Raw genomic sequence first — 26,389 nt, 5'->3', positions numbered from 1 at the left:
GACTTGTGTAAGCTGAGTAATACATGTTACCGTATTGCCCTTCGATCTTTGACTCCCGCCAAAGGCAAGCTGGTAGTTAATCTTTTTCGCCAATCAAATAAATAGCTAGTTTGACTAATGCAATGTCGTTTGCCGGCTTAGCCCCGTTGCTGTAATTTGGATGAATGTAAACATCGTCAACGCGTATTGTCTCAGCACTTAGTGATGACTCAATGAAACCAGGCAGTGAGGATTTTTCACTGATACACGAAGCAGATGTGATTGCAAAACGGTAATCGATCAGAGTAGCTCCACAGTAGTATTGAGAATGGTTACTTCCAAACCACCGAAGGGAAATCCTAAAGGCTGGATGTGTGGGAGGAAAACTGATGCCAGTTGAAAATTTTTTCCTGTCCAAACATTTTGAGTTTCGAAGGCAGTCTTTAATGATAATTCGAATGTTATTTGAATACCAAAAGCTAGCTGAGTGTAAAAATTAACCCACATATCCAAAAGTTTGATTCGTTTCACTTTCTATCCATTTTCGGTAGGAAGCCACCCGGGTGTACACTCCAGTAGATCCTTCGGTAAAAGGCGTTCCGAATGAAACGACACCGACTATCAACGGAATTTGTGAACCGTTAACAACGAACTTTTCAGTCTGAATTGGTCCACCGGAGTCTCCCTACAAAAATTCGTATGATGAATATTTTCAAATGTTTCCGAATTACACACAAGTGGTACCTCGCAAGTGTCCATGGTCTCGCCACCGGCGCAAAACTGTTCTTCCAGAAGACCGTTTGGTAGTGCCCGAGTACCTGTATGTATGCGGTGTATGCATTCTGTGTGATTCATAATGGCCAACTTCACTTTCTGCAACGTGGGGCTTAAATTTTCACCGAATCCTAATGTACCGAAACCGATGACACTAAATATTTCCGAGGGAACAGTTTTCTCCAACCACAAACAGGCACTACAAACGGCTTCGGAATTCTCAGCCGGGTTTTCAAGCTCAATTAATGCAATGTCGAAATATTTTCTACTTGGTCGATACTGTGGGTGTTTCTTGAACTTCCGAATTTTGATCTGCTGTGCAAGATCGTCATCCGTCGCACTATTAAGGTCAGTATCTCCGAGGCGAACAGTATCTGGTCCAATCCTGTGAGACAATATTAATACCGCAATCAGTGATTTAATGTTTGACAGTATTTGCCTCACCCTTCGCCGTTGATCGCACAGTGTGCCGCTGTCAAAACATGTCTTGCTGTTATCAGTGTTCCTCCACACAAACATTTGACACTTTCTGTTGTTGTCCACCAAATAGCAACCTAATAGCAATCGATTAACCTGAAGGTTAGAATAAGTAACCAAAAGTATACCATATGTTGAAATTCTCCACGGAAGGCTCGTTCTCCACCAAAAACAAACGAACACAGTGCAACAAAAATTGACTTTTTTCTGCCTTGGCTTCTATATATAATTTTTTTGTGTATTTTTATGCAAAACTAAACTTCCCCGAGATTGAACATATTTCAACTTAAGGAGCAACAATGGCGCCATTTTGAATTTTTGAGAAACCGGTAATTATTGTGGTTTTTTCGACGCCATTTTGTTTTGAGGCCAAATATCAAAATTCTAAAAGTTTGTCCACATATAAGCATCTTTTTACCCATCTTTTGAAAAAAAAAACAGATCTTAAATCGGACGAACACTGAGCTCAAAACGGTGATTCTACGAAACCGGGTTTGGCATAGTTTTAGTATATTTCACAAAGCAAAATTATATCGGTTATTTCTGAGCATTAATGGTAATTCGCTAATAACTTAAAGTGGTATTCAAATTATAGCTTATTTTGAGTGAAAAAGTCTCTGAAATCGAATGGAAGGTGTCTGATCTACGTAAAATGTCGGCAGATAAACCTATTTTTGTATTGTAGGGGAATTGAGGCAAAATCGACATTTTGCTGACGTTTTACGTTGATCAGACACCTACCATTAGATTTTTGAAACTTTTTCACTCAAAATAAGATATAATTTGACTACCACTTTAAGATATTAGTGAATTATCAGCTATGGTGTTCATTGAGCAATCCATTAATGGCAAAATATTTGTCACTGTTTATGTTTTGAAATTTGTTGTAATAGGATTTACGTGCGGTATGCAGTTAAAATGTAAAGGAGGTCAAGAGTTTTGACTGTTGAGAATGCTACATCGAAAAAAACGACAAATTTGATTTGCTTATGGGAATAACTCTCCGTAACAAATACCTAACTAAAAAAAATCAGTGCTACATCGACGTCTATACATTACAAAAATATTACACTCATTCTATTTTATTTGATTTAAAGTCCGATTCGACCGGACCGAGAGTGAGCCATAATTCTGTCAGAGTCCGGCGAATTCGCTGGAAAAATTTTAAGTTGATTCAAAGCAGCACATTTTTTCTATAGGCTCTCTTATTTGCATTTATATGATAGTGCGTAATTTCAATTCATGTGACATAATTTTTTAAAGTGAATGTCAAATATTTTCAAAAATTGTTTTGCTGATAAAAAGAACTAAAATGATTCCTGTTACGGCGCAAGTACTCGGAGAATGTTTTCTGATGTTTCGTGGATAACATTATAACATTTTTCACATTCAGTTCTTTGTGAGAAGGAGCGCTCGCACTGTAGAAGGATTATCTTAATCTTCAGTGATTGCTTTGAAATATGTCTTCATTGCTACATGCATTTCTTGCTAATTTTTGAGTGTTTTTCATGCTAAAATTTGAATAAAACTAAGTGATTTTTCAGTGACTTTTTTTTACCTTTAAATAAATATAAAACAACAAGCCCCGTTACGTAGGATATTACAAATTTAGTTTTATTTTGTTTGTTCTCGCTAATATAACCTCTTCACGTGAAATGTCGATGGCTCCCAAATTGCTTCTTCTATTCAGTAACTTACACATTCAGGATGTTTTAGTCCGTTTAGTTTGGTCAAAACTGTAAAGTTGCACTGATAATTCATTAAAAAAATGAAGGGATAACCGTCACCCAGAAGTAAAAATAGATGAAAATAAATTTAGAACAAGTATTAAAATTGAAAAATTGAGACCAAGTTTCTGAGCTGAGTGAATGGACCTTGCTTAATACGTGCCAGTTTTCATTTCGAAAATGTCATATTTTGCTCCGTATAGTGTGATTTATCGTGGTTCGCACTGTGCACAAACTGATCCGGGTTTGTGCTATCAACTAAATCATCGATAAACCATTAAATAGTCAAAGATTTCGAATTGGGTTTCAAACGATGAGTTAACAACTTGGAAAGAGCGTGAAGTTCCTACCTCACGCTTCCACGAGTCATATAGTTACAGTAGACTGCCAGTTGCAACATGGACACCACAGCTAAGCTAAGTAAGAAGGTGCGACGCGGTCATTAGCTATAGAGGAGATGCTTTGCCAACCCGAGCGTCTGTTCACCAAGATGGTGCGGCTCAAAACAGCGTCTGATCTCCATGTTAGGAGCGGCTGATCAACGTCCTGGTGTCAGCGTGGAACTCTAAACAGAGCGGCCATAATGGTCAACGTAAGCGATAATACGAATCGGATGTGCAAGTTGAGGATAAAAGGACAAGCATCATCAATGTGCACTGCTAATACGAAGGGCGACCTGACGACGATAAGGAAACGTTCTACGTGAAGCTGGAGTAAGTCTACTCGTGACGAGAAGGGAAAGTCGTCATTGAGGACATGAATGCTCAGGCAAGACGGAAGGCAATGTACAGACCGATAATCGGTCCAGGTTATAACAGCCATCAGTGCGTGAACTTTGCGGTCTCCCGTGGTATGATATTCCGAAGTACCTTCTTCTCCGCAAAGATATCTACAAACCCATTTGGAGGTCATCCGACCAATGGATAGAGAATCAAATTGATTACGTTCCAACCGACGGCAGGTTCTTCTTCGACATCATCAGCGTTCGCACCTACCGCAGTGCGAAAATAGATTCGGACCACGATCTCGCAGCTGTATGCATGCCCTCAAAACTCACGATGGTGTCAGTGATACTAATAGCGAATTTCTTTATTCCACCAGCTCACCTCGTTTTGACCTGGAAGTGCACTAACTGCTGTCAAAACCCTTCTTTATTCGCTCGATTTTGACCTAGTTTTGACTTGGCTTGCTGCCCGAAGCGCACTGTAGAATTTGTCAGCTTCAACCCACTACCGCACGTGCTTAGTTCGTAAGCAACAATCTGGCATCTCTTTCTTACTTGCGTCTTAAATGGTGATGATGTTTCATTATTCCTTCGCAGGTTTGCCCGCACACAGTGGAATAAAGAAATTCACTATAAGTCTTCCAGCTTCAAACAACCTTTAGGTGTACCTCAAAGCAACAAATTACATCACCACCACAAATGTACACGTGTTTTTTGTTTTTGTTTATTATTTCGACTGTTTGACTATATCATGTCGCATACTTTGTCTCAAATAACTTCTAGTGCCTATAAGATAAGGTGCCAAAGAAATTGGTACTATATTTCAACGTAATAGTCGAGATTTGCATGATGCATGAAACGCCAGGATCTTATGTCAACTAAAAAAAATCAGAGCAAAAGAAAGTCGAGTTGGGTGAAAATGAAATTATTGAGATGACACCAGAGATGTTTCATGCATTTCGATTTCGAAAAAATCCCATTTAATCCCAGCCACTGTAATCCACTATATTTGATATGAATGGCCAGAATGATAAGGTAAACTCAATGCTCAACTAATGTTTTGAATGTGTTTTAAAGCATTTTTCTCAGCTTTCCAATGGTGATGTTAAATTTAAAATCGGTGGTTGCGAACTTGCTCATCAACACGTTTTTCTGATGAAATCCAAGATGGCGGAGAGATCCAAAATGGCGGCCAATTTTTTTCTACTTCAATTGAAAGCTCTATCATTCCTCTTAAAAACGATGTGCTGGTTGCAGGGGGTTCAATGACAATTTCAAAAGAAATAAATCAATAAAAAGATCAAGAATTGCTTGAAAATCAATTTTTGGGAAAACCGTTTAACCGATTTGTGCCCGAGGGGTCCATCAATATGAACTAACCACAGTGGTTTGCTTATTTTTTTCACAATTTTCAATCATTTAAACACAAAAATATCTTTTTTTAAAGACCTCATGTCACCAGTGGGACGGTTTCAGCGAGAATTGCTTATTGTAATGAATATTACGGGTACGAGCACTGTACCTTGTACCACCGGATGCAAGGTAGAAAGTATGAGACTGAGTGGAATTAACCAACACGTATCGCGTCATCTGAGACATGATCAGAACATGGTACAGAATCGAAGTCCTTCACAAAAACTATGTATACCGAGTTGATTTGATGTTTCTTCAATATCTCTAAATAGGGTAGGTACTTAGCACTTGAGATTCGTAGTTGTTGATCGGTATTTCATGAAGCTATGCTGGAATCCAGATAGGAACGGTTACACTGCAGTAAAAAAACACGTTTCGAACCATTTTTTTCGAAAACTTTGTTCGAACAGCTAAGTATATAGATTCCGCTATATCAAGTAACGCAGTTGCGGTTGCCAACAGGACAGGTATTCCATGAAAAATAGGTAAAAAAATATTTTTTTTGCATGTGATTTCCGATTTCGCTGAAAACTTTTCACAGTTGTTTCTATTTTATAAAAAGGTCATTTCATGATATCAGTTCTGCATGTAATCTCGCGACTGCTGTTTAAAAAGGGCCCAACCAAAATGATGACTGATGGATAAAAATTTCTATGTCAGAAAACGGCCTATTTGATTGAAATGGTGTCCTCAGCAAAGTTGCAGGTAAAAAAATGCAGCTCTAGAAAAAATATACACACTGTAACAGTTTTTTTTTTCTGGGTAAAATTTTGCTTATTATCACAAAATATTGAATATCTCAAAAAAAATTTACTTTACTTTTACTTTGTTGACTAAAGTACGGTATCTCTAAAAGTACCCTTTTAAAAAATCCAACTTTTTTTCACAGCAAAAATGACAATATGTACTATTATCCATCCTAATATATTGCACTACGACGACTTCGACGATTTAAGAAGGCATAACAATTTTGACGGCGAGGGCGTTTACGCCCTTGTCACAGGCGAGTACCGAGTAGCTGATTTCAACCCGCTAACATCTGCATCTTCATCTTTTCAGCGATGCAATGTTTCTGGTGCCGGTGTCGATGATCTGCAGTTACTTCGGGTATATTACCAAAATACGAGAGGACTTCGTACCAAACTCGACGATGTTTACCTGGCTGTTACGGAAAACGACTATGATGTCTATGTACTGACGGAGACCTGGCTTGATAATCGCTTCAATTCCCAACAGCTATTCGGCGATTCGTTCACTGTTTTCCGAACCGACCGTAATTCCAACAACAGTGTTTTCATGCGTGGAGGTGGTGTTTTGATTGCTGTCTCGTCGTCATACGTCTGCCATCAAATCACTGAATGTGTTCCAGCTAATCTTGAAACGACTTGGGTTAAAATTCTCACTGAAACTAAAAGCGTGTTTATTGGGGCTGTGTATATTCCCCCCGACAAACGTTTCGATTGTAACGTAATGCAAAATGTGCTAGATGTTTCCGAGTCTGTTTCATCTAAAATGAACACGCAAGATTCACTGTTAGTTCTAGGTGACTTCAACCAGCCTGGTCTACTCTGGAAGAACACTTCGAATGGGCTTTTATACGTTGATCCACTAAATTCTGCGTTCACGCCTTCTAGCCGTATACTGCTTGACGGGATCGCTTTTTTGGGACTCCAACAAATAAATGATATTCGCAATCACGGGTCACGCTGTTTGGACCTCGTTTTCGTAAATGAAGAGTGTGTTTCACAGTGCAAAATTCATGAAGCTCCTGAAACGATGGTTCCACCTGATGTTTTCCACCCCGCTCTCAACGTAGAAGTAACTGCTTGTCGCCCAGTGGAATTTGAAGATGTTCCTGACTTAAACCAGCTTGACTATCGTAAAACGAATATTGACCAATTACGAAATCTTCTATCGCAAATTGACTGGAGCATTCTTGAAACTTTCACTGATGTGAATGATGCAGTTAACTATTACGATCAAAAGTTGAATGATTGTCTCATGATTGCTGTACCTTTACGTAAGGTCTCTAGGAAGCCACCTTGGTCTAATGCAAAGCTCCGACGCCTAAAAATCATTCGAGCTAAAGCCCTTCGAAAATATACCCGTCAACGTGAACCGAACACCAAACGCAGTTTTGCTGTTGCTAGTAATAAATATCCTCATTACAAAAGGCATCTGTATATGCGCTATATTCTTCACACTCAGCAAAATTTGAGGAGAAATCCCAAACATTTTTGGAAATTCGTTAACTCCAAACGGAAAGAGAATGGTTTACCTTTAACTATATCTCTCAACGACGTGTGTGCCGTTTCGCCAAATATTTGCAAAACACTTTGCTAGCGTATTTAGTAGCGAAACAGTCACTGCTCAACAAAGAGAACAAGCCTTGAGGGATGTGCCGTATTCAGTTTTAAACATGGATATTTTTGATGTGAGCGAGCAGTCAGTGATACGCGCCACTGAGAGTATAAAATCATCTTTTTCGCCTGGACCGGGGATAATTCCTGCAGCTCTGATGAAACAATGCTCCGATATCCTAGCAGCTCCACTAACTTGGCAGTTCAATGCTTCACTACAACAACAATGCTTTCCCGTTGCTTGGAAGAAATCATCTATGTTTCCAGTCTTTAAAAAAGGAGATAAGTGTAACGTTGCAAACTAAAGGGGAATTACTTCCTTGCGCGCAGAATCTAAAGTGTTCGACACTATTATTAACAACACACTCTTCGCTGCGTGTCGCAGTTATATATGCAAAGAACAACATGGATTTTTTCGAGGTCGCTCGGTGGAAACCAATCTCGTGAAATTCGTATCGCTTTGTATTAAGAATATTGGCTCCAAATCTCAAGTTGATACAGTGTATACTGACTTGAAAGCCGCGTTTGACACGGTCAATCATTCCATTCTCTTATCCAAGTTAGAGAAACTTGGCTGTACTGTGCGCTTCTGTAAATGGATGGAATCATATCTTGTGCATAGAGAATTGTTTGTACGCATTGGAAACTGTAATTCTGCCATGTTTTCAAATTGTTCAGGAGTACCGCAGGGCAGTAATCTTGGACCACTGTTATTTTCCTTTTTTATTAACGATTCGGCACTGCTGCTCAATTCCGGAGAAAAATGTTTTTTGCTGACGACAAATATTCTCAGTTGTCAGGTGCCATGAGGACTGCAAGGAGTTGCAAAACTTATTAAACCTGTTCAGTGACTGGTGCTCTCGAAACAGCTTGTTATTGAGTATTGAGAAATGCTATGTTATTAGCTACCATCGTACTAGAAATGCTGTGCCCTACGATTACGAGATGGCTGGTATAAAACTGAAAAGAGTAGAACAAGTGAAAGATCTTGGTGTGATACTGGATGAAAAACTCTCGTTCAAACCCCAAATCACTGCTACTATCGACAAAGCAAATCGTCAGCTCGGTTTTATTTTTAAAATCGCTCGTGAATTCACAGACCCGCTCTGCTTTAAAACGCTGTACTGTGCACTTGTTCGTTCAACGTTGGAATTCGCCAGTATTGTTTGGTGGCCATATCAAGCAGTTTGGATAAACAGACTAGAAAGTGTCCAACGCAAATTCGTTCGGTATGCTTTGCGGAATCTTGCTTGGAATGATCCACTGAACTTGCCTCCTTACGAAGACTCTGGATCAACGCCGTCGAGTGTCACAAGCCGTATTTGTGTGCAAGTTGGTAACTGCTGAATTTGATGCTCCTGACCTTTTAGAAGAAATCGGGTTCTATGCACCATCCAGAACGCTACGACCCAGAGCCATGCTACAGGTGGGATTCCAATCAACACAGTATGCTGCAAACTCTCCAATCACATCTATGATTCGCCAATTCAACGAGTTCAGCGAATTGTTCAATTTTAATGAATCTTCATTCGTGTATCGCCGTAGATTACTTTCCAATAGTTTGTTTTAATCATTATGATTTTGTTATTTTTTAGTTTTTATTATATGTTGTATACTAAAAGATGGTGAGGTTTTTGTGCACATTTGAGGAAGGTCCTTGCAACCACCTCAAGTGAGCTTTTCCTCACCCAGCATTCATGAAGACCGATGTCCGAGACCGAGACCGATAAATAAATGATAAATAAATTATCTGTCAAAATTCAGTACTAATTTTCAGGTGCAAGATTAATAGCGAAACTGTCTCTGCTCAATCTCGTAGCTCCCGGTTCTCTAAATCTGGATTTACTGGACATAAACACGTACTATATTAATTGGTTACCTTGTGTGTTCGTCTTATTTTTACAACCTTCTGATAACAAATTTCGCCGGTAAGTTACACATATTCAATTGTAACAGAAACAGTATAAAAATCATCGGTTTATTGTACTAAAGCAGCGCGATGGATTGGTATCATGCTCTTAGTGATAATTTTTTAACATTGTAATGTGTAGCTTGGAAAAAACACACAAAAAAGTCCATAGTGAAAATGTCAAAATTCTCAAACGTTCATAACTTTTAGTTTTTGAAAAAAAAGTACTTTTCGAGGTTTTCAATATTTTGTGACCATGCAGAAATTTGGCACAAAAAAATTTTTACAGTGTATATATTTTTTCTAGAACCACAATGTTATTACCTAAAACTTTGCTGAAGGCACCATTTCAATCAAACAAGCCGTTTAAATGACATAGATTTTTTTCTCTTTCAGTCACCATCTTGAACAGGCCCTTTTTAAACAGCTGTCGTGAGTTTACATACATGAAGAACTGATATCATATATACCATAAATCCGCTAAAACCAGTACAATATTAGAAATAGTACACAATAATGTTTTATTTGTGATAAATCTGTCCAAAGTAATGAAGAGTGAAAAAAATAAGCTTCAATTACTCATATAGACATATAAAATAAGAGACATAGAATACTAAAAACAGATAAACTGTAACCAAATATATAACTATTCCCGTCCAACGCATCCTATCACTAAAACAACTGGCAGAAAGGAACCAAGTCAAGTTATACTGGGTTCCGGGTCATTGGGGAGTGGAAGGTAATGAAAAACCGATACGTTAGCCAGGGGTCATGTTCTGATTTCATAGGCCCAGAACCATTCGGCGGTGTGTCATCCAGCGCCTTGAAAGCAAAATTGAAAACCTCGGAACATCGGACAATACAAGAGAACTGGATATGCTCTGAAGGGCTACGTCAGTCGAACCGCTTTATAACATTAAACGTAAAAAAAGCCAGCAGCTGCTTTGTTTGGACAAAAAAGATTGCGAGGTCTGTTCACCGGACATTGTTCAAGTAAGCATCACATGAAACAAATTGGTCAGTCAGATAACGAAGTTTGTCGCCTCTGCCCGCAGAGTGAAACCGCAGAACATTTGCTCTGCCAATGCAGCACAGAATAGATGCCTTTGGAAAAGGAACTATGGAGCCTTTCGAGATCCGGAGTACAAATCGAAATGAGGTAATACATCACATACGAAATTCAGTACCAAATTGGGAGAAAAGAAGATGAATTCTATCAATAGTGATATGTCTGTCACGAGTACCTAAACTAAAGAAGAGGCATACCACAAAAGATGGAAAACAATGGTCGCAATGGTCCAAATCTTTCAAGAATTCCCGTCTAGAATAAAAATATAAATGTAAAATGCATAATCGAAACTACTTTTCAGTTTCCATTGAAAGCTCTACTGTCACTGTCATGATCATACAATTGTTGTAAAAAAATATCGATCGACCAAAACCAGCTCGGATTTCATTCAATTGCCATTTGCCCTTTATCTCTAGGTGCCAACTTTAATTTACTCTTCCACATGCACCCCACGTGAAGCGAATGATTTATCCGTTTGCAGTCCTTTATTTATCTAATTTTTACATTTTATGATTCGATTTACCCCGTGCAAAAGCGCTGCGGTATGTTTACGTATCTGTCCTTGATTTGTTACTTTTTATGGCTGTTTGCAGATATTCCGCTTACGTATCAATAACAAGGAACGAAATAAACCGAAAACGGGAATGCTTTTGATCTTCCAGCCCCTTCGGCAGATATACAACAGTAAACGATGCAGAAGGCAGTACCCCCTCGGGACATCATCTTGCGAGAGGCCAATTGCCGCGTTAAACGCATGCTTACGGTTTTTAGACGGGTTTATTTTTTTCTTTTTTTAACATTTTCTTTGTTGTTGCGGCACCCGTCCGATAAAGTGGGGTGCATTTGTAAAATCAAATTCCTATTGCTATCTCCAGATAAACGATTAAATATAGACAGGAGGAGAGCCATCATTTTCACCATGGGACATTATGTTTTGAGGGGTGTGACGTGTGATGCCACGCTACGGATATTTACCAAAACAAGGGTCCATGAAAAAGAACCTTCCGCCTCTAAGCCTGCATCTGCCTTTTGCAGCCAGCCAGCCTTTCGGTGAAACCATCGCTTCCCGCAAAGATCGGGTTGTTAGTTTCGGCAGCATTTCGGCAACAACTTCGCATTATCCTTTTTAATCGTATAGACGTGGTTGTAGATGTCGAAGGCTACCAGAAAATTGCTGCCTCTAGATTTATTATTTTTCTATTTTTGTTTTCAATTATTCTAAACAACGTGAAGGTAAAAATAAACTGTTGTTCTTAACAGTGTTATATAGCATGTTCAATTTTTCTGGTCACCCTAGCCATGCAGGACCAGTAATGCGGCGGGAAACAGTTGAAACAGAAAAACACGCTACCAGAATGCGATGAGCATCGTAAATCCAATTGATCCCTTTTAATTTCGTTATAAAAGAGCCTAATGAGATCGGCACATGTAAATTTCAGTATTTCACTTCACGCTCCGAAAAAGTATACATATATACACGAATGAAATTTGTTTCATTTATGCTATGAGTAGAAGGAATCATCAATTTTGATTACCCATCCATTCAAGCTACATTTTAAAATTCACATTGAATGGCAACAAACCAGTATTGGCAAGCACAGATACCAACTAATGATTATGTATAGTAATCATGTGGAATTCTGACGTAACGATTATATTTTTTTGTGCATACAAAATCGAAAGTCAGGAAAAATTAACTATTTTATAGCACAAGACAACGCTACAAAACACCATTTAAAACCAACATGTGTGAAGCAGAAAATACAAGCCTAACTGCGACAAAATCTATAACAGAGTGCTAAACAGTCGACAAAATGCAATCATAACCATAATATTATTTTCCCATCATCTGTACTAACAAAACATCAACATTTGCAAAATTGCAAATCCAAACATGAAACTATTTATTTTACTTCCCTTCAACAATGAAAATTTGTCGGCAGCACACAGAGAGAGAAAGTTAGAGGTAGAGAGTGATGCTGCTAAAGCGACGCATTTCATGTTACGCACAATCTGGCCAATAATTCATTCTCGGTACCCGCCAACTCAACTCACTCACTCACTCGCTCGTATCGGTCAAACCATCAGCACTTCATCCATTGCAGGCCAGACATCATCGCCAGGGATTTCATCAGATTTGTACGGACCGACGACAGCCAGCAGCATCTCGTCGTCTGCCGGTCGTCGGGTGGAAAATGTTCTCCCATCTTGCTGCTAATAGACAATTTCGACCGTACACAGGATAGTTCACATCATCTCCTACCCTCCGCCATCCACCCGTGTCTGACAATATGGGCTTGGATGGGTTTGGCCCGGGCTGCGGAGTTGTAGATCATTCAGAAATAACAAATCCATTTGTACCGGACTGCTTTTTGTACTGCAAAATGGGGGCACAGTAAAATGTTGGCATTTTTCGGATAGTTTAGCAAAAACTTATAAACTCCAATGAATTTATTTTACAGAATCGCAACTTGAGTCATATGAGCAACAAACAGCGGTAAAACATAACAAAAAATAATACTCTTTGGTAACGTTAATGTTCTAATCCAAAAAATCTAAATAAAGTAATTAAATAAAAATAATCAAATTTTCTGCTTAAAATTATAAGAATTATTTCCGACTAAAACTATGAAACCTACTATAAGTTTTACAGCGTTGTTTTTTTAAATTTGAATTACGAGAAACAAATAACTTGAATCACTTAGAATACCCCAAAATTTCAGGATATGCATGAATATATAAAAAACTCTTTTCACAGTGGCACCATACCTTACCTACCAGATTCTAGAGCGTGATACTTCGGGGTACTGTTACGCTCTATTCAACACATGCTCCAAACATCACTCGACATCATTCACGAGACAACACGGCAGCTATGTAGACACACTCGGGCGCACCCATCTTTAAAGGCCGAGAGACACCTCCGTTCACTAGTAGTTCCAACAAATCGTCCTTTGCTGCTTTCTGTAGGCTGGCTAGGTAAAGTCGTTCACTAGACGTAGGACTACACTCCACCACCGCAGCAGCACGGCTGGAATTGACGCATCCGACGAGTAAATGCGAAAGAGACAGGATGAGATATGGGATATATTAGAGCCTGGATCATCCTGTCGAGCTGGACTCATTTTCTCTTACTTATGCACCACCCGGGCACAGAATGCAACCGATGGCCATTCCGGGCAGCGAGCGGTAAATTTCTCAATGTTTTCACATGCAAACGGTATGATTGTAATGTGTTTGTCTATAAATCAATCAAAATATTTGCAGTGAAAACAGTTCTGCTTTCGAAGTAATGGAAAACCTTTATGCCTGTGGGCCATTGTAAGCGAGACGGATGTTGTTTCAGATCGATGAGTGTATCTGGCAATTACTGATTATGTTTTACGGCATAATCGACAATTATTCAATCTATTATATAAAAATGGAATTCCGTAACGCTTGATCTTATTGATGTTATTGCCTGCGTCTCAGTGGTGTACAGTCACCACCATCATTTCAAATCGTTCTAAATAAAAAAAATAAGCGGTGATATGTGGGTTTTTTTCACATGAAAATATTTGTTAACGTTCAGGAAAGACATTTGGGGAAAAATCAAAAGTATCTGATTACTAAAAATTGAGTTTTTATTCACAAAACTACGTAAAACATGCAAATTTATGACTTTTTATGCTGAATTTGCCTCTAAATCAAAATTTAAAGCGATGACATGTGATTCTTTTTCCATTAAAATGTTTGTTAACGTCCAGGAAAGACATGTGAGGAAAAATCAAAAGTATCTGATTACTAAAACTTGAAATATTATTCACAAAACTACGTGAAACATGCAAATTTATGACTTTATGCTGAATTTGCCTCTAAATCAAAATTTAAAGCGATGACATGTGATTCTTTTTTCATTAAAATGTTTGTTAACGTTCAGAAAAGACATTTGAGGAAAAATAATTGGTAATTGGCTAAACTTGAAATATTATTCACAAAACTACGTTAAACATGCAAATTTATGACTTTTTATGCTGAATTTGCCTCTAAATCAAAATTTAAAGCGATGACATGTGATTCTTTTTTCATTAAAATGTTTGTTTATGTTCAGAGAAGACATGTGAGGAAAAATAATTGGTATCTGATTACTAAAACTTGGAATATTATTCACAAAACTACGTGAAACATGCAAATTTATGACTTTTTATGCTGAATTTGCCTCTTAATCAAAATTTGAAGCGATGACATGTGATTCTTTTTTCATTAAAATGTTTGTTAACGTTCAGGAAAGACATGTGAGGAAAAATAATTGTATCTGATTACTAAAACTTGAGATTTTATTCACATAACTACGTGAAACATGAAAATTTATGACTTTTTATGTAGAATTTGCCTCTAAATCTAATTTCAAAGCGATGACATGTGATTCTTTTTTCATAAAAATGTTTGTTTGTGTTCAGAAAAGACATTTGAGGAAAAATAATTAGTGTCTGATTATTAAACTTGTGATATTAATCACAAAACAACGTAAAACATGCAACATTTTGACTTTTCATGTTGAACCTGTTTCTAAATCTAATTTCAAAGCGATGACATGTGATTTTTTTTCATTAAAATGTTTGTTAACGTTCAGGAAAGAAATGTGAGAAAAAATAAAATGTATGTTTGAAGATGATTTTCTGTGTTACAGCACAACAGTATTGCACGCTAGCCTTGTACTAACATTTTCGATCAACCAGATTAGTTAAGAAAATTCGTTATCAATATTGTTTTAGCACATTTTGCAGGTTGTAGGATAAGTACAACGATACACCGTGCCCCAGAGCTGAGTCGAAAAAAATTCCAATTCGAAGAGATTCTCGACCTGATCGGGGATCGAACCCGATATCACAACCGTGTGGGAGCCAATCGACATCGCTAACCACAGAGCCACGAGGACCACATACAGCATACAGAATACAAAAAATAACCTGAAAATACTTTTTTTTTTCAATTTATACATTCTATACGTTCACATGCCTCTGAATCAAAATTCAATGATTTGTGTTTTGTTTTCAATAAAATGTTCGTTGTTCTTTTAACATCCACATTTTTTTTGCAAAATAATCCATGTCTCGAGCATAAACATTTTACATTTCTGATGTTTTCGTAGTTTTGTGAATAGTTACATATTACGACATTCGATTTACTTTTGTACTTTTGAATTTGAATTTGATTTTTATCCAAACTAGAACTTATGGGACATTTAGCTGGAGGAAGGTTACGATTCATTGGTTTGAATATCGATTAAGAGGCTGCTTAAGCATTAAAAATCTTTTATTTTCTTATTTTCTACGAAGTTTTGTGGATTAAAAAATGGCGACTTCCGGTTTCAGGAAAATAACCTTAAGTGATATTTGGCCAACAATTTCAATACTTTCGAAAGTGGAACTCCATACGTATCCATACTCCATATAGCGATGGCATGTGATTTATTTTCATTAAAATGTTTGTTAACGTTCAGAAAAGACATTTGAAGAAAAATAACAAGTATCTGATTAAAATTTGAGATATTATTCACAAAACTACGTGAAATATGCAAATTTATGACTTCTAAAGTGATATTTGGCCAACAATTTCAATACTTTCGAATGTGGAACTCCATACGTCATTTTAAAATCCAAAATGGTGACTTCCAGTTTCTGTAAATCAGCCCAAAATCGCAAAAAAAAACATTCCAATTAGAGTATTTCCGTTCTGTGCGTTCTCAGAATATTGAAGTACTTAAGGTGATGATGGAAGTATAAGATGTGAATTATATTTTTGAAGTGAGTTGAGCTAATGCAGTAATGAAATATAAAAAAAATCTATCTTTTAAACCTTTGATCCCGAGCATCGCCGGGAACGTTCAACTAGTATTTAATAAAGCAATATTGTTTGCATTTCTCTCGCAGCCACGAATGTTTCCCTACCCAGTGAAGAAGGTATGAAATGAATCGAGTTTGACTAAATATTGATTAGTGTTCTACGAACCGTACGTAGTATGCAAATCACAAGAAACTCAAGTCACACATTTTTGCGACGGCTGAAATCATCTTCCGTTGTTCGGAAATGAGTTTTTCTTTCTATCGGTCCGAGCAGCATCTGTTTCCCATCTCACCTCTCGCACACATATGCTCTCGAAAACCTTAAAATCAGTTCTTCAGCACGTGTTGCGGTTGATTAGCAGCAAAACCAACAAAGCCATTTTTCTGTGGAATCAACATCCAGTCACGGGGCAGCTGCCATTTTTCCCGCAACGCGGTGCAATGAGGCGAAAATGCGAACTTTGTCTAATTTGCATAGATACTGCCGGGGATCGACGAGGATGCTTGCTGCATTGCTAAAGTATCGTCATTACCCTTGTTGATTTTTCGTATATAATTCTTGAATTTTAATCAAATGCCTGCCAAAATAGGCAAGGCACGTATTGGTATCATAATCATGCGCTGGTTAACTCGGCACACGAGCCTCGGATGCGTAGGAACTAAAGTAAAGCCGTGCATGTTTTGTACCATAGCATTGAGTTGGTATTTAGAATGTAGCAAAAGGTTATGTGCATCGAACTGTTACGTAATAGTCAGGTGAGCCATGCTAGTTAAATTAGATTTCCACCATTATATTATTGAAAAACAATCGACAGAAGGTAAAGTACTATGTTTTATCATAAAAAAGTCAACTCATACATGTCCAGTGTAGAATATTTCAATATATAAATTGAGAGCTTGTTCAGCAACGATCATTTGAATAATGAATTGATGTATTTAAATCAATATCCTATCCTAATAAGAGAATTGTGTAATTTTAGAGTAAAAAAAAAACATGTTTTGACGTAGGACTACGTCTTTGTTTTCCATACTGGAATGCATTTTGTAAAGTTAGAAATGAAACTGATAAACGTTGCGTTATATTTCAAACGATAATAACAGCATAAACACATTATGGATAACAATAACAAATATGTTGTTGGATAGATAAAATATCGAACAATTTTGTAATACGCTAGTTATGTATATTGTTATTACCGATTCTTATTAGCTACGCCATTGTTTTGTGCATGTAGCTTTAAGCTGTAATTTATTAGATGTGCCTAATTAGCAAACTTTAATTTACAAATTCAAATCTCCACTTACAAATTCGGTAACCAATTGACCTTTGCTCGTAATTTCGAGACTTCTTTTGAAATTATTTTTACGCTATTAAGTTAAACAACTTACAATTAACCTTAACCATTTGTATCAAAGAAATAGTTATCGGTTTCCGTTATACTCTACTAAATTTTTTGGAAATAAATATTGAAATTCAGTCCGCAAATATATATTTCGACTGTGACTAACAGTCTTCCTCAGTGCTTAGGTGGACTGGTAAACCAGTTTACCAGTCCACATAAGCACTGAGGAAGACTGTAAGTCACAGTCGAAATATATATTTGCGGACTGAATTTCAATATTTATTTCCAAAAAATTTAGTAGAGTATAACGGAAACCGATAACTATTTCTTTGATTTCTCAATCACTCTGCTGAGACGCTCGTTATAGATTTTCTACATTTGTATCAGTCAGCGAGACGAATTATGAAGTAGTCAAATGGATCTAAATATAATCAATTGTTTATAACTCCATTTAATTTAACATTTAACATTTATTTACTTAGCATCATCGGACAACAGGGTCTACATGAAAAAAATAAAACTTAAAAACTAACAAATTAAAAAGAGCTTCGGCTACGCAATCGACATTCAAACGTTTCACAGCTAATATTGAAGTCGAACAAATGGAATACGGAATTAAAAATTTTACACATGGCAGTAATTGGTTCATTTTGACCATATGCAGTCCGATGAAAAGGGATTCTGAGAAAGTCAGTTGTCCGGAGAATTCTGGAGGGCGCGTTAACATTAATATTGGCTAGAATCCATGGCGCATCTATTGATCCACAAAGCACCTTTCCAACAAATACAGCACGCATGTCATCTCTTCTTATCTCTAATGTGTCCATATCCAACAACCTGCACCTATCTATATCTGCCGGTCCCCGGATAACTGTCCCATAATGAAAAACAACATGTTGCGAAAACGGCGATTCAATATTATCCGTGAATTTTCGGATTTCCAGCAATTACATCCACAACCAGTGACCGTAACAGTTTCATGACAGCACAAGTTTATCGTTGAGAACAAAAAACCATGGATGGAATTGGTTTTACGTTATATAACTTGAAAAAAAGACAAAATGGGACAAAATTTGCGGGTACATTTCAAAAGTACTCGCATATTTTGTCCCATCACATATAAATTCAACCAGCAACCGGCAGTATCACTGGCAACGTAGATTGTACTACAGAAAAACAACATTAGTCTAGTTAATTAAATGACATACTTCTATATGCCTAAAATAATCCGATATACACTAATCTGGAGCAAAATTATATGTTTGCAGTTTGTACCGCTATGCAGTGGGACTGTAATGCGGGTACTTTTAATATGGGACAAAAACAACTTGGTATTTTTTCCATGTTTTTCCATACAAAAGTATCAAGTTTAATTTTTTTCCAGAAAATATGATAACAATTAAGTCGATTCCCGATGAAAACTCAAAAGTGACAAAATTCAGTATGGGACAGTTATGCGAGTACCGGCAGATATATGGAGGAAGCTCCACAGAATCTGTTCAAGGGAGACCTCGAAGTGCATATCTGATGAACCTTCTCTGTACCGATTCGATTCGTGCAGTCCAGAGCCCAGTATAAGGACTCCAAACAACTGCCGCTGTTTCAAGGACAATTTTTTTTTTCAATCCCAGGTTCTTGCTTGCTTTGGAAATGATACTGCTGCAATGATCGTGGAATCTGAGTTCGGTATCCAGCAGAACACCGAGATCTTTTACAACCGTAACTCGCTCAATATCCTGACCGTTAATAGAGTAGTTGTATTCGATAGGGGCTTTTCTTCGGCTGAAGCTGATTACGGAGCACTTGGCAACACTGATACTGAGACGGTTACAAACACACCATTCATGGAATATATCAATCAATTTTTGTAACTCAATACAATCAGTAACTGAGTGAACTACGAAGTAGATTTTTAGGTCATCAGCGTATACGATTCTACATCCTGGAGGAAGTGCCAAGCAGACATCGTTGTAATACAGCGAGAACAGTAAAGGTCCAACATTGCTACCTTGAGGTACGCCTGAAGTACTCCGGAAACCGCGAGATTCTGCGTTCCCTAGTTTTACAGATAAATAGCGGTTTTCAAGGAACGATTTCAACCACCGGACGAAGGTAGTAGAAGCTTCAAGATGCTTTAATTTGGCTAACAGTATACTGTGATCAACGCGGTCAAACGCTGCCTTAATGTCAGTATACACCGTGTCGACTTGTGCTCCATATTCCATAATTTGCAGACAAAAAGAACAGAATTCAACTAGATTTGTACTGAGCGACCAGGAAAAAAGCCATGCTGATCCGTTGAAATGTATTGCGTAACTCTCCTTTGCAACGAGCCACCGATCAAAATCTCAAACAGTTTTGACCCAGCACAAAGCGATGTAATCTCCCGATAGTTTGTAACATCACTTTTGTTTCCTTTCTTGAACACAGGAAAAATATAGGACCTTTTCCAGCATTCAGGAAATGTTTCCTGATGAAGCGACTGGTTGATGATTGACTTTAACGGTTTTGAAAGAGCAGACGCGCAATTTTTCAGTATGATTGATGGTATTCCATCCGGTTCGGGGGTCACTGGTGATTTTAACTGCTTCAGAGCCTCTACAACTTCATTTTGTGAGGAACTAGTTAAGTTTATATCATATACATTTGCAGGAACGAACTTTAGCGCATTTTGTACTTCACGAATTGAGGCACTACAGGTGGCGAAAACACTAGCAAACTTCTGAGCAAAAAGATTACAGATGTCTTCAGTATTACTGGCAGATTGATCGTGAAGTGTCATTTCAGCAGGAAGTCCAGATTCCTTGCGTTTCTCGTTAACGAATGACCAAAAACGTTTAGGATTTTGTTTAAGGTCACATTGCTTTTGCCTCACGTATCTCGAGTAAAGGAAGCGATTAAATGTTCTGTATTGACGACTTATTCTAGCAAACACTCGTTTAGTGAAGGCGTCACGAAAACGAGAATACTCCTTTAGCGCAGTGGATCTCTTACATTTGAGACGACGAAGCCGTAAATTTGACCAAGGTGGCTTCAGCTTTGGCCAGTGGTGGGCACCGCTAACCGAAAATTTAGCAACGCTAATCACTAAGTCGCTAACCGGAAAGTTTAGCTCGATAATCGCTAAACGCTAACCGCTAAACCCACACTAGCGGAATTTGCGCTAATCGCTAATTGCTAACTTATTAATATGTAAATAGTCATCGCTATATTTATTGCTCGTGTTTTGTAAGATTTGGACCTTTTTGATCTTTCGTGGTGAACCAAACGGAAACAAATATTTCTGAGAGCTACTTACAATAAGAGGTTCACAATGCAGTGTGGCCAAAATATTAGCGACGCTAACAGTTTCGCTAACCAGCAAAAAAATTAGCGAAATAGCTAAACCGCTAACTGAATATTAGCGTCGCTAATTAGCGATTAGCGAATTAGCGGAATGGTGCCCACCACTGGCTTTGGCCTGGGTCGAGGAACGAATTCACGAAAGAGTGACAAAAGACGTTGGTTGAAAAGTGTTACAGCCACATTAATATCATTTGTATCCAGGAACGACCAGTCTGTTGAGTGCAAAGCTTCATTCAATCTTGCAGAATCAGTGCGGAAGAAGTCAAACTCTCTATTATCAGGTGGCTCGTTATATCTAACTAGTGGTGGACAGCTGAGCGTGACAAGAACGGGAGGGTGTAACGGATCAACTTTGGTAACAGCCTCAGGTGGTAGCATTACCTCGCACTGATTGACTGCATTGATATTAGCAAATACCAAGTCCAAGGCTCGATCACGGTTATTCGTGAACGGATTAATCTGATGCATGTCTAGTAATGCCATTCCATCCACAAGTGCACTGTTTGCAGTAGTGAATGTAGAGTTTAGCAAATCGAGTTGAACTTTTTTAGAAGAGCAATTCCAACGAAGGCTAGGTTGATTGTAGTCGCCAAACAGCAGGTGAAAGTCCTGCGGTCCCAGTTTCTCAGACACTTCAAATGCACAATCGATATGGCGATCGACACTCTTCGAGAAGGTAGAAAATTCAGGTGGGATGTAAATAACGCCAAGACAGATAATTCGGTTACCACCATTCACGTTAACCCAAAGTTGTTCGATGTCACTATCACTAACTACTTCTCGTTTTACTGACTCGGCTGAATTGTAGCGTTTGGATACGGCTATAAGTACACCTCCTCCTCCTCTTGCTTTGCCCGTACTAACAGGATCACGATCATTGCGGTAAACATTATAACCAGTTCCAAACAGCTGCGGTGAATGGAAACGGTCGTTGAGCCAAATCTCGGTAAGAATCACCACGTCGATTTCTGCGTCGCTAACTGAGATGAAAAAGTCATCGATTTTAGTACGGAGTCCCCTAACGTTCTGATAGTATAAGCGGATGCAGTCAGAATTTAAAATAGTGTCGTCACTATCAGCCGAAGAGATCAACGTGTCATCGAGGTCTTTTGAGTCGTCCGCTAAGCTTGGGGCTTCCGTGGTACCAAAACGGTTGCGTACCGGAAACAGATCAGGATCATGACGATGGTGCGTCGTCACAGGGCTAAAACAGGTGAACAAGTCACAAGCTGAAGCGGTATTAAAGTCATCGTACTTGCCTGTAATATTAGCTTGGAAGACCAAATAAATAATAATTTATAGAATAACCTACGGCTCAATAAAACCTTTACCAAGCTAATTATTGGGTACACAAGTTTTATACTATCTTAATAATTTTTATAACAATCTTGAGCGACTTTAGAACGTAAATGCACTTGAAGAATGATGTTGCTATAATTTTCTTAGAATACCGGAAATTAAGAGTTGACTATTATCTATATAGACTAACGTCCATGTTTCGTTTACTCAATCGCAGGGTTGTACGGTTCGACGTTATAATTGTTATTTCGTTGCTAAGCAGAAAATATTGATAAGAAGTTTCAAGGACAAATTTACGCGAACAATAAACCAATCACATGCGAGCATTCTTAGCACAGACGCGGTTTAAAATATCAATTTCGCGAACTTGATTCTGTAGAAGGCTGACGAGACGTACCGTTTTTAACGGGACAGTACCATTTTTTCGACTATTTTCAACCGGCCCGTCTTTTTGTCATTTTGTACCGTTTTCGGATACTCAATGAAAAATTCTTAAATAGAGCATTGCATGGAAATTTTCGTAAACGGAAAATAAGTTTCCAAGCAGCCAAATTTTTTTTAATATTACTGAGTACGTTTTGTGCCTTTCTGACAGAACCGGACATCCTCTATCGTGAACTGACGACAAAGTCGCTATTGAAGATTTAGACCATGATAATTGTTAGTCAAAATCTCGATCATCTATGTGACAAATTTCAGGAACTCATTGCAAAAAATCATACTCTTTTACACTAAATGTCATGAAACGCTAAGTATCGTACAGAATCGGGTAGGTTCATCAAAGCAATTAATAATTGTTTGCATGCTTTGGTTGGTGAAATTTTTCAACAATCAATTTTATCATGTGTCCCATTTTTCGAACCCATTTGTCCCGTTTTTATTCCGAGAAAATTTTGGTCAGACTATTCTGTAGTGGCTAAGAGCTTTACTTTAGGACTATAGTGTCTTCGAAGCAATTGCTTGTATTGAAATTGCCTACATTATGGTGTTATGCAACAACAACCATAGCCTACTACGGTAAAAATAAAATTTTCAACTTCTTTGTTTCTGCATGAAACTCAAATTTGTCTTAAGCAAAGTTGTAGATAATTTCATAACAATCAACTTTGCTAACGAGACTTTTTCTCTATGTATTATAGATTTTGAAAAAATTTGAGTTTCGTATGACAATATCTGTAAATTCAGTTTTTCGCTTCTAAGTTTTTTGTATTATTTTTTTTATAAATACAATGTTCTAGAGAATTTTAGGCCTTATCAAGTTTTAAAAATTTTATAAAGACACTGTACTAAGATTCCTTTGGCTTGTAATATATAAGCAATTTCAATAATAATTTACGCAATTTTCTACTGCGGATTGGAGAGAAAAGAATATGTCCGGAAGCATACACTCATCGCCATTTTTTAATTTCAGATTAGTACTACAAAATGGTGAAAGAGTGACTCGTCCGACTCGTCACAATTTTGAATACAAGCGTTTAACATTTTTTTGCCTCCTCCTCAACCTCGACGCGGCAGTCATCGGCAGCTTACAGATTGGGTGTTCGGCAGGCTGACCGACCATCCCTAGTTTATGTCTGAGATACTGGAACATCGGACGTAAGACTAGACCACCGGAGGTCCCTCGATGATACGCGCCAGCATCGCTGGTGATTGCTCTGCAGGTGCGAGCGCGCCTATAGTCTTGGCCATTACGATCCTGTAGGCTTCACCCCACGGATTCGTGTTGGCACTCGCACATAGCCTATCGAAGCAGGCCCTCTTGCTAGCCTTTATCGCACTCTTTAGCATCGATCTGGCAGAACCGAATGCTGTGCAGCGCTCTGTCCCCTCTCCTTCGTTTCGCAAACGCTGCATCCTCCGTCTTGCACGGAGGCACGCACTGCGAAGGTCGGCTATCGCGTCCGTCCACCAGTAAACCGATGGCTTTCCATTCCTAGGTTGGCGAGTCCTAGGCATGGCGGAGCCAACTGCCCCCTTACGCTCTCTTCTGATTGCCTCTTCGAATACCTCAGCATCGAAGTGCGATGTCCTCCCCCGCGGACGGTCGGAGTGTTGGCACTACCCGTCGCTTGCTGCCTCTCGTTGTTGTCTACACTATAACAGGCCGGCTGGTGGTCGCTATTAGTGTAGCCATCGTCCACCCTCCAATTCTTGATCAGTCCTGGGCTGGAGAACGTCACGTCAATGATCGACTCCAGACCATTTCTGCTGTGTGTACTGTTGTTCCCAACGTTGCACAGTGGGAAATCGCTGGCCATCAGCCAAAAAATTTTTTTTTCGTTAGCTGTTTCATAATATTTTTCCTTTATTGCTATAACATTCAAGTGTCTAAATCCAAAATTCGGGCGCAATATCATAAAATCTAAATTTTTTATGACTTTTCAAAGTTTGGCGAACTGACGGTCTTTGTCTTTATGCTGAAAAAAGGAACATTACTTTGAAACGCTCTGTAGCTTCAATGATAACTTGGATTTTTTTGACGTCAAAGGAAAAGTTGTTGTAAATATTGTGCAAAACAAACCCTTTTCATTAGATATTGTAAAATTTGGTCATAGTAGGCCTGACACTAGAAAAAATTGAAAAAAACGTGATTTTTTGTAGAAAAGTAGCTTAAAAGTTTAGTTGCCGCAGTTTGCCACGGTTGTGACTACATTCAAAATTTAGATAAAAACGTAAGCTTTCAAATGCATACTGTCCACTGCTACGCAAAACTGCGCAAATTGTCACTTTAGTGAAAAAAGCGATAGCAGATTTTTTAGTTTTTATTTTTGAAGTTGAAATTTCATCCAGGATTAATTTTAATCGTAACCATGATACCCCATTAATGAAAATTTATGATATCGTACTCAATCCATAAGGATGAAATATAAGTTTTGGCAAAAATCACAAAATTTAACAATGAAAAGTTATAAAATAAGTGTTAAACAAGAAAACAGTAAACAAATCTGAAAAGTTAACTATCTCAAACTTTATCACTTTCTGCAAATTTAAAACAATACTAAAAACATTCAACCCTTTTCAACTTATGATCATGAAATTCGTTGAACTGATTGAAGTGTCAAATATTAGCAGCAAATTCATACCATCAAACTCCGGCCAACAATAGCCCGTTTGAAGATTGCTTTTGCTTCGCACTCGTTTGCATACAAAAGTAAAGCACACATTTTGCTTAATGAGAAAAAAACAAAGAACATTCGTCGCCCTCCGCATCTTTTCGTATTCATTTAGAACGTTGTGTCATTCCAGTGTCTTAGTTTTCAAATTCATAAATTCGTTGAATTTTATTATGGAGCCTTCAACTTCAGCAGCACCACCTAATTAAATGTCTAGTAAGTTGTCAATTCATGGTGTTATACATGTATTTAAATGTCCCCTTTCAACCATAGAAACCGGATTAGGAAGATAACATATATGTGAAACAATGGAACATCGAAAATTACTAGAAGAAATGAAAATTGCAGCGAAAGACATTTTTCCTGCTGATAAGTAAAATGAACTTCAAATTTTCTGGAAACAATTCAACACGAGATTAAAGCGAGCACAGCGGAAGATGATGATGCTGTTGATGATTTTTTCAATTTGTAATTAGTTTGTATTACTTATGTTGTTTTAGTTAATAAAAAAAATATATATATTTAGGCAAAATTTGTTTAGTTCGAGGGGTCGTCCATAAATTACGTTTTTTTTTTTTCAATGGGAAGGATGCCCGGTGGCACTACTTGTGGTCAAAGATCATATAATTCTATAAAAAAGGAAAAAAGGGCCAAAAAAATATTAAAATTGGCTTTCGTGCTTTATGGACGGCCCCAAACAAAAAATGGATGCCAAATTCGTGTTCAGCGACCCAAAGTTATGTAAATACCAAGTTTTTTTCGCATTTATCGACACTTTTTTTTGCTTGGCCAGCCTTTGTATGGAGTCGCCCCACTGTGCGTTGGGCAGTTCTAGGTTGAGCTTTGCCTAAACCTTCAACAAGATCTGACCCCTCTGGTAAGTGAAGCGACTTCCCCACTCAACAGCCCCAGCGTTGAAGTCGCCCGCCACCACCAACGGCGTTAGGCCCATTAGCTCCATGGATAACAGGTTTACCATATGGGTGAACCTTTCGGTAGACCAACGTGGCGGAGCATAGTAACCGCAGTAGA

At 38.1% G+C, this 26,389-nt stretch overlaps 2 protein-coding genes across 2 annotated transcripts; one reads left to right on the top strand and one right to left on the bottom strand.

Moving 5' to 3' along the window:
- Nucleotides 1–475: 475 nt before the first annotated feature.
- LOC129720410 (serine protease snake-like) lies at nt 476–3,858 on the bottom strand. Its single transcript, XM_055671889.1, has 4 exons — nt 3,855–3,858; nt 1,198–1,282; nt 724–1,138; nt 476–664 (listed from the first exon to the last, which is right to left on the bottom strand). Exons 1-4 carry the CDS (start codon nt 3,856–3,858, stop codon nt 476–478), a joined length of 693 nt encoding a protein of 230 aa, XP_055527864.1.
- Nucleotides 3,859–5,988: 2,130 nt separating this feature from the next.
- LOC129720409 (uncharacterized) lies at nt 5,989–7,437 on the top strand. The gene has a single exon (XM_055671888.1). It carries the CDS (start codon nt 5,989–5,991, stop codon nt 7,435–7,437), a length of 1,449 nt encoding a protein of 482 aa, XP_055527863.1.
- The last annotated feature ends 18,952 nt before the right edge of the window (nt 7,438–26,389 follow it).

This window comes from Wyeomyia smithii, chromosome 2 (assembly GCF_029784165.1).
Source record: "Wyeomyia smithii strain HCP4-BCI-WySm-NY-G18 chromosome 2, ASM2978416v1, whole genome shotgun sequence".
NCBI lineage: Eukaryota > Metazoa > Arthropoda > Insecta > Diptera > Culicidae > Wyeomyia > Wyeomyia smithii.
The sequence above is the reverse complement of the archived record's forward strand: the minus strand, read 5'-3'. Positions and strand labels throughout refer to the sequence as shown.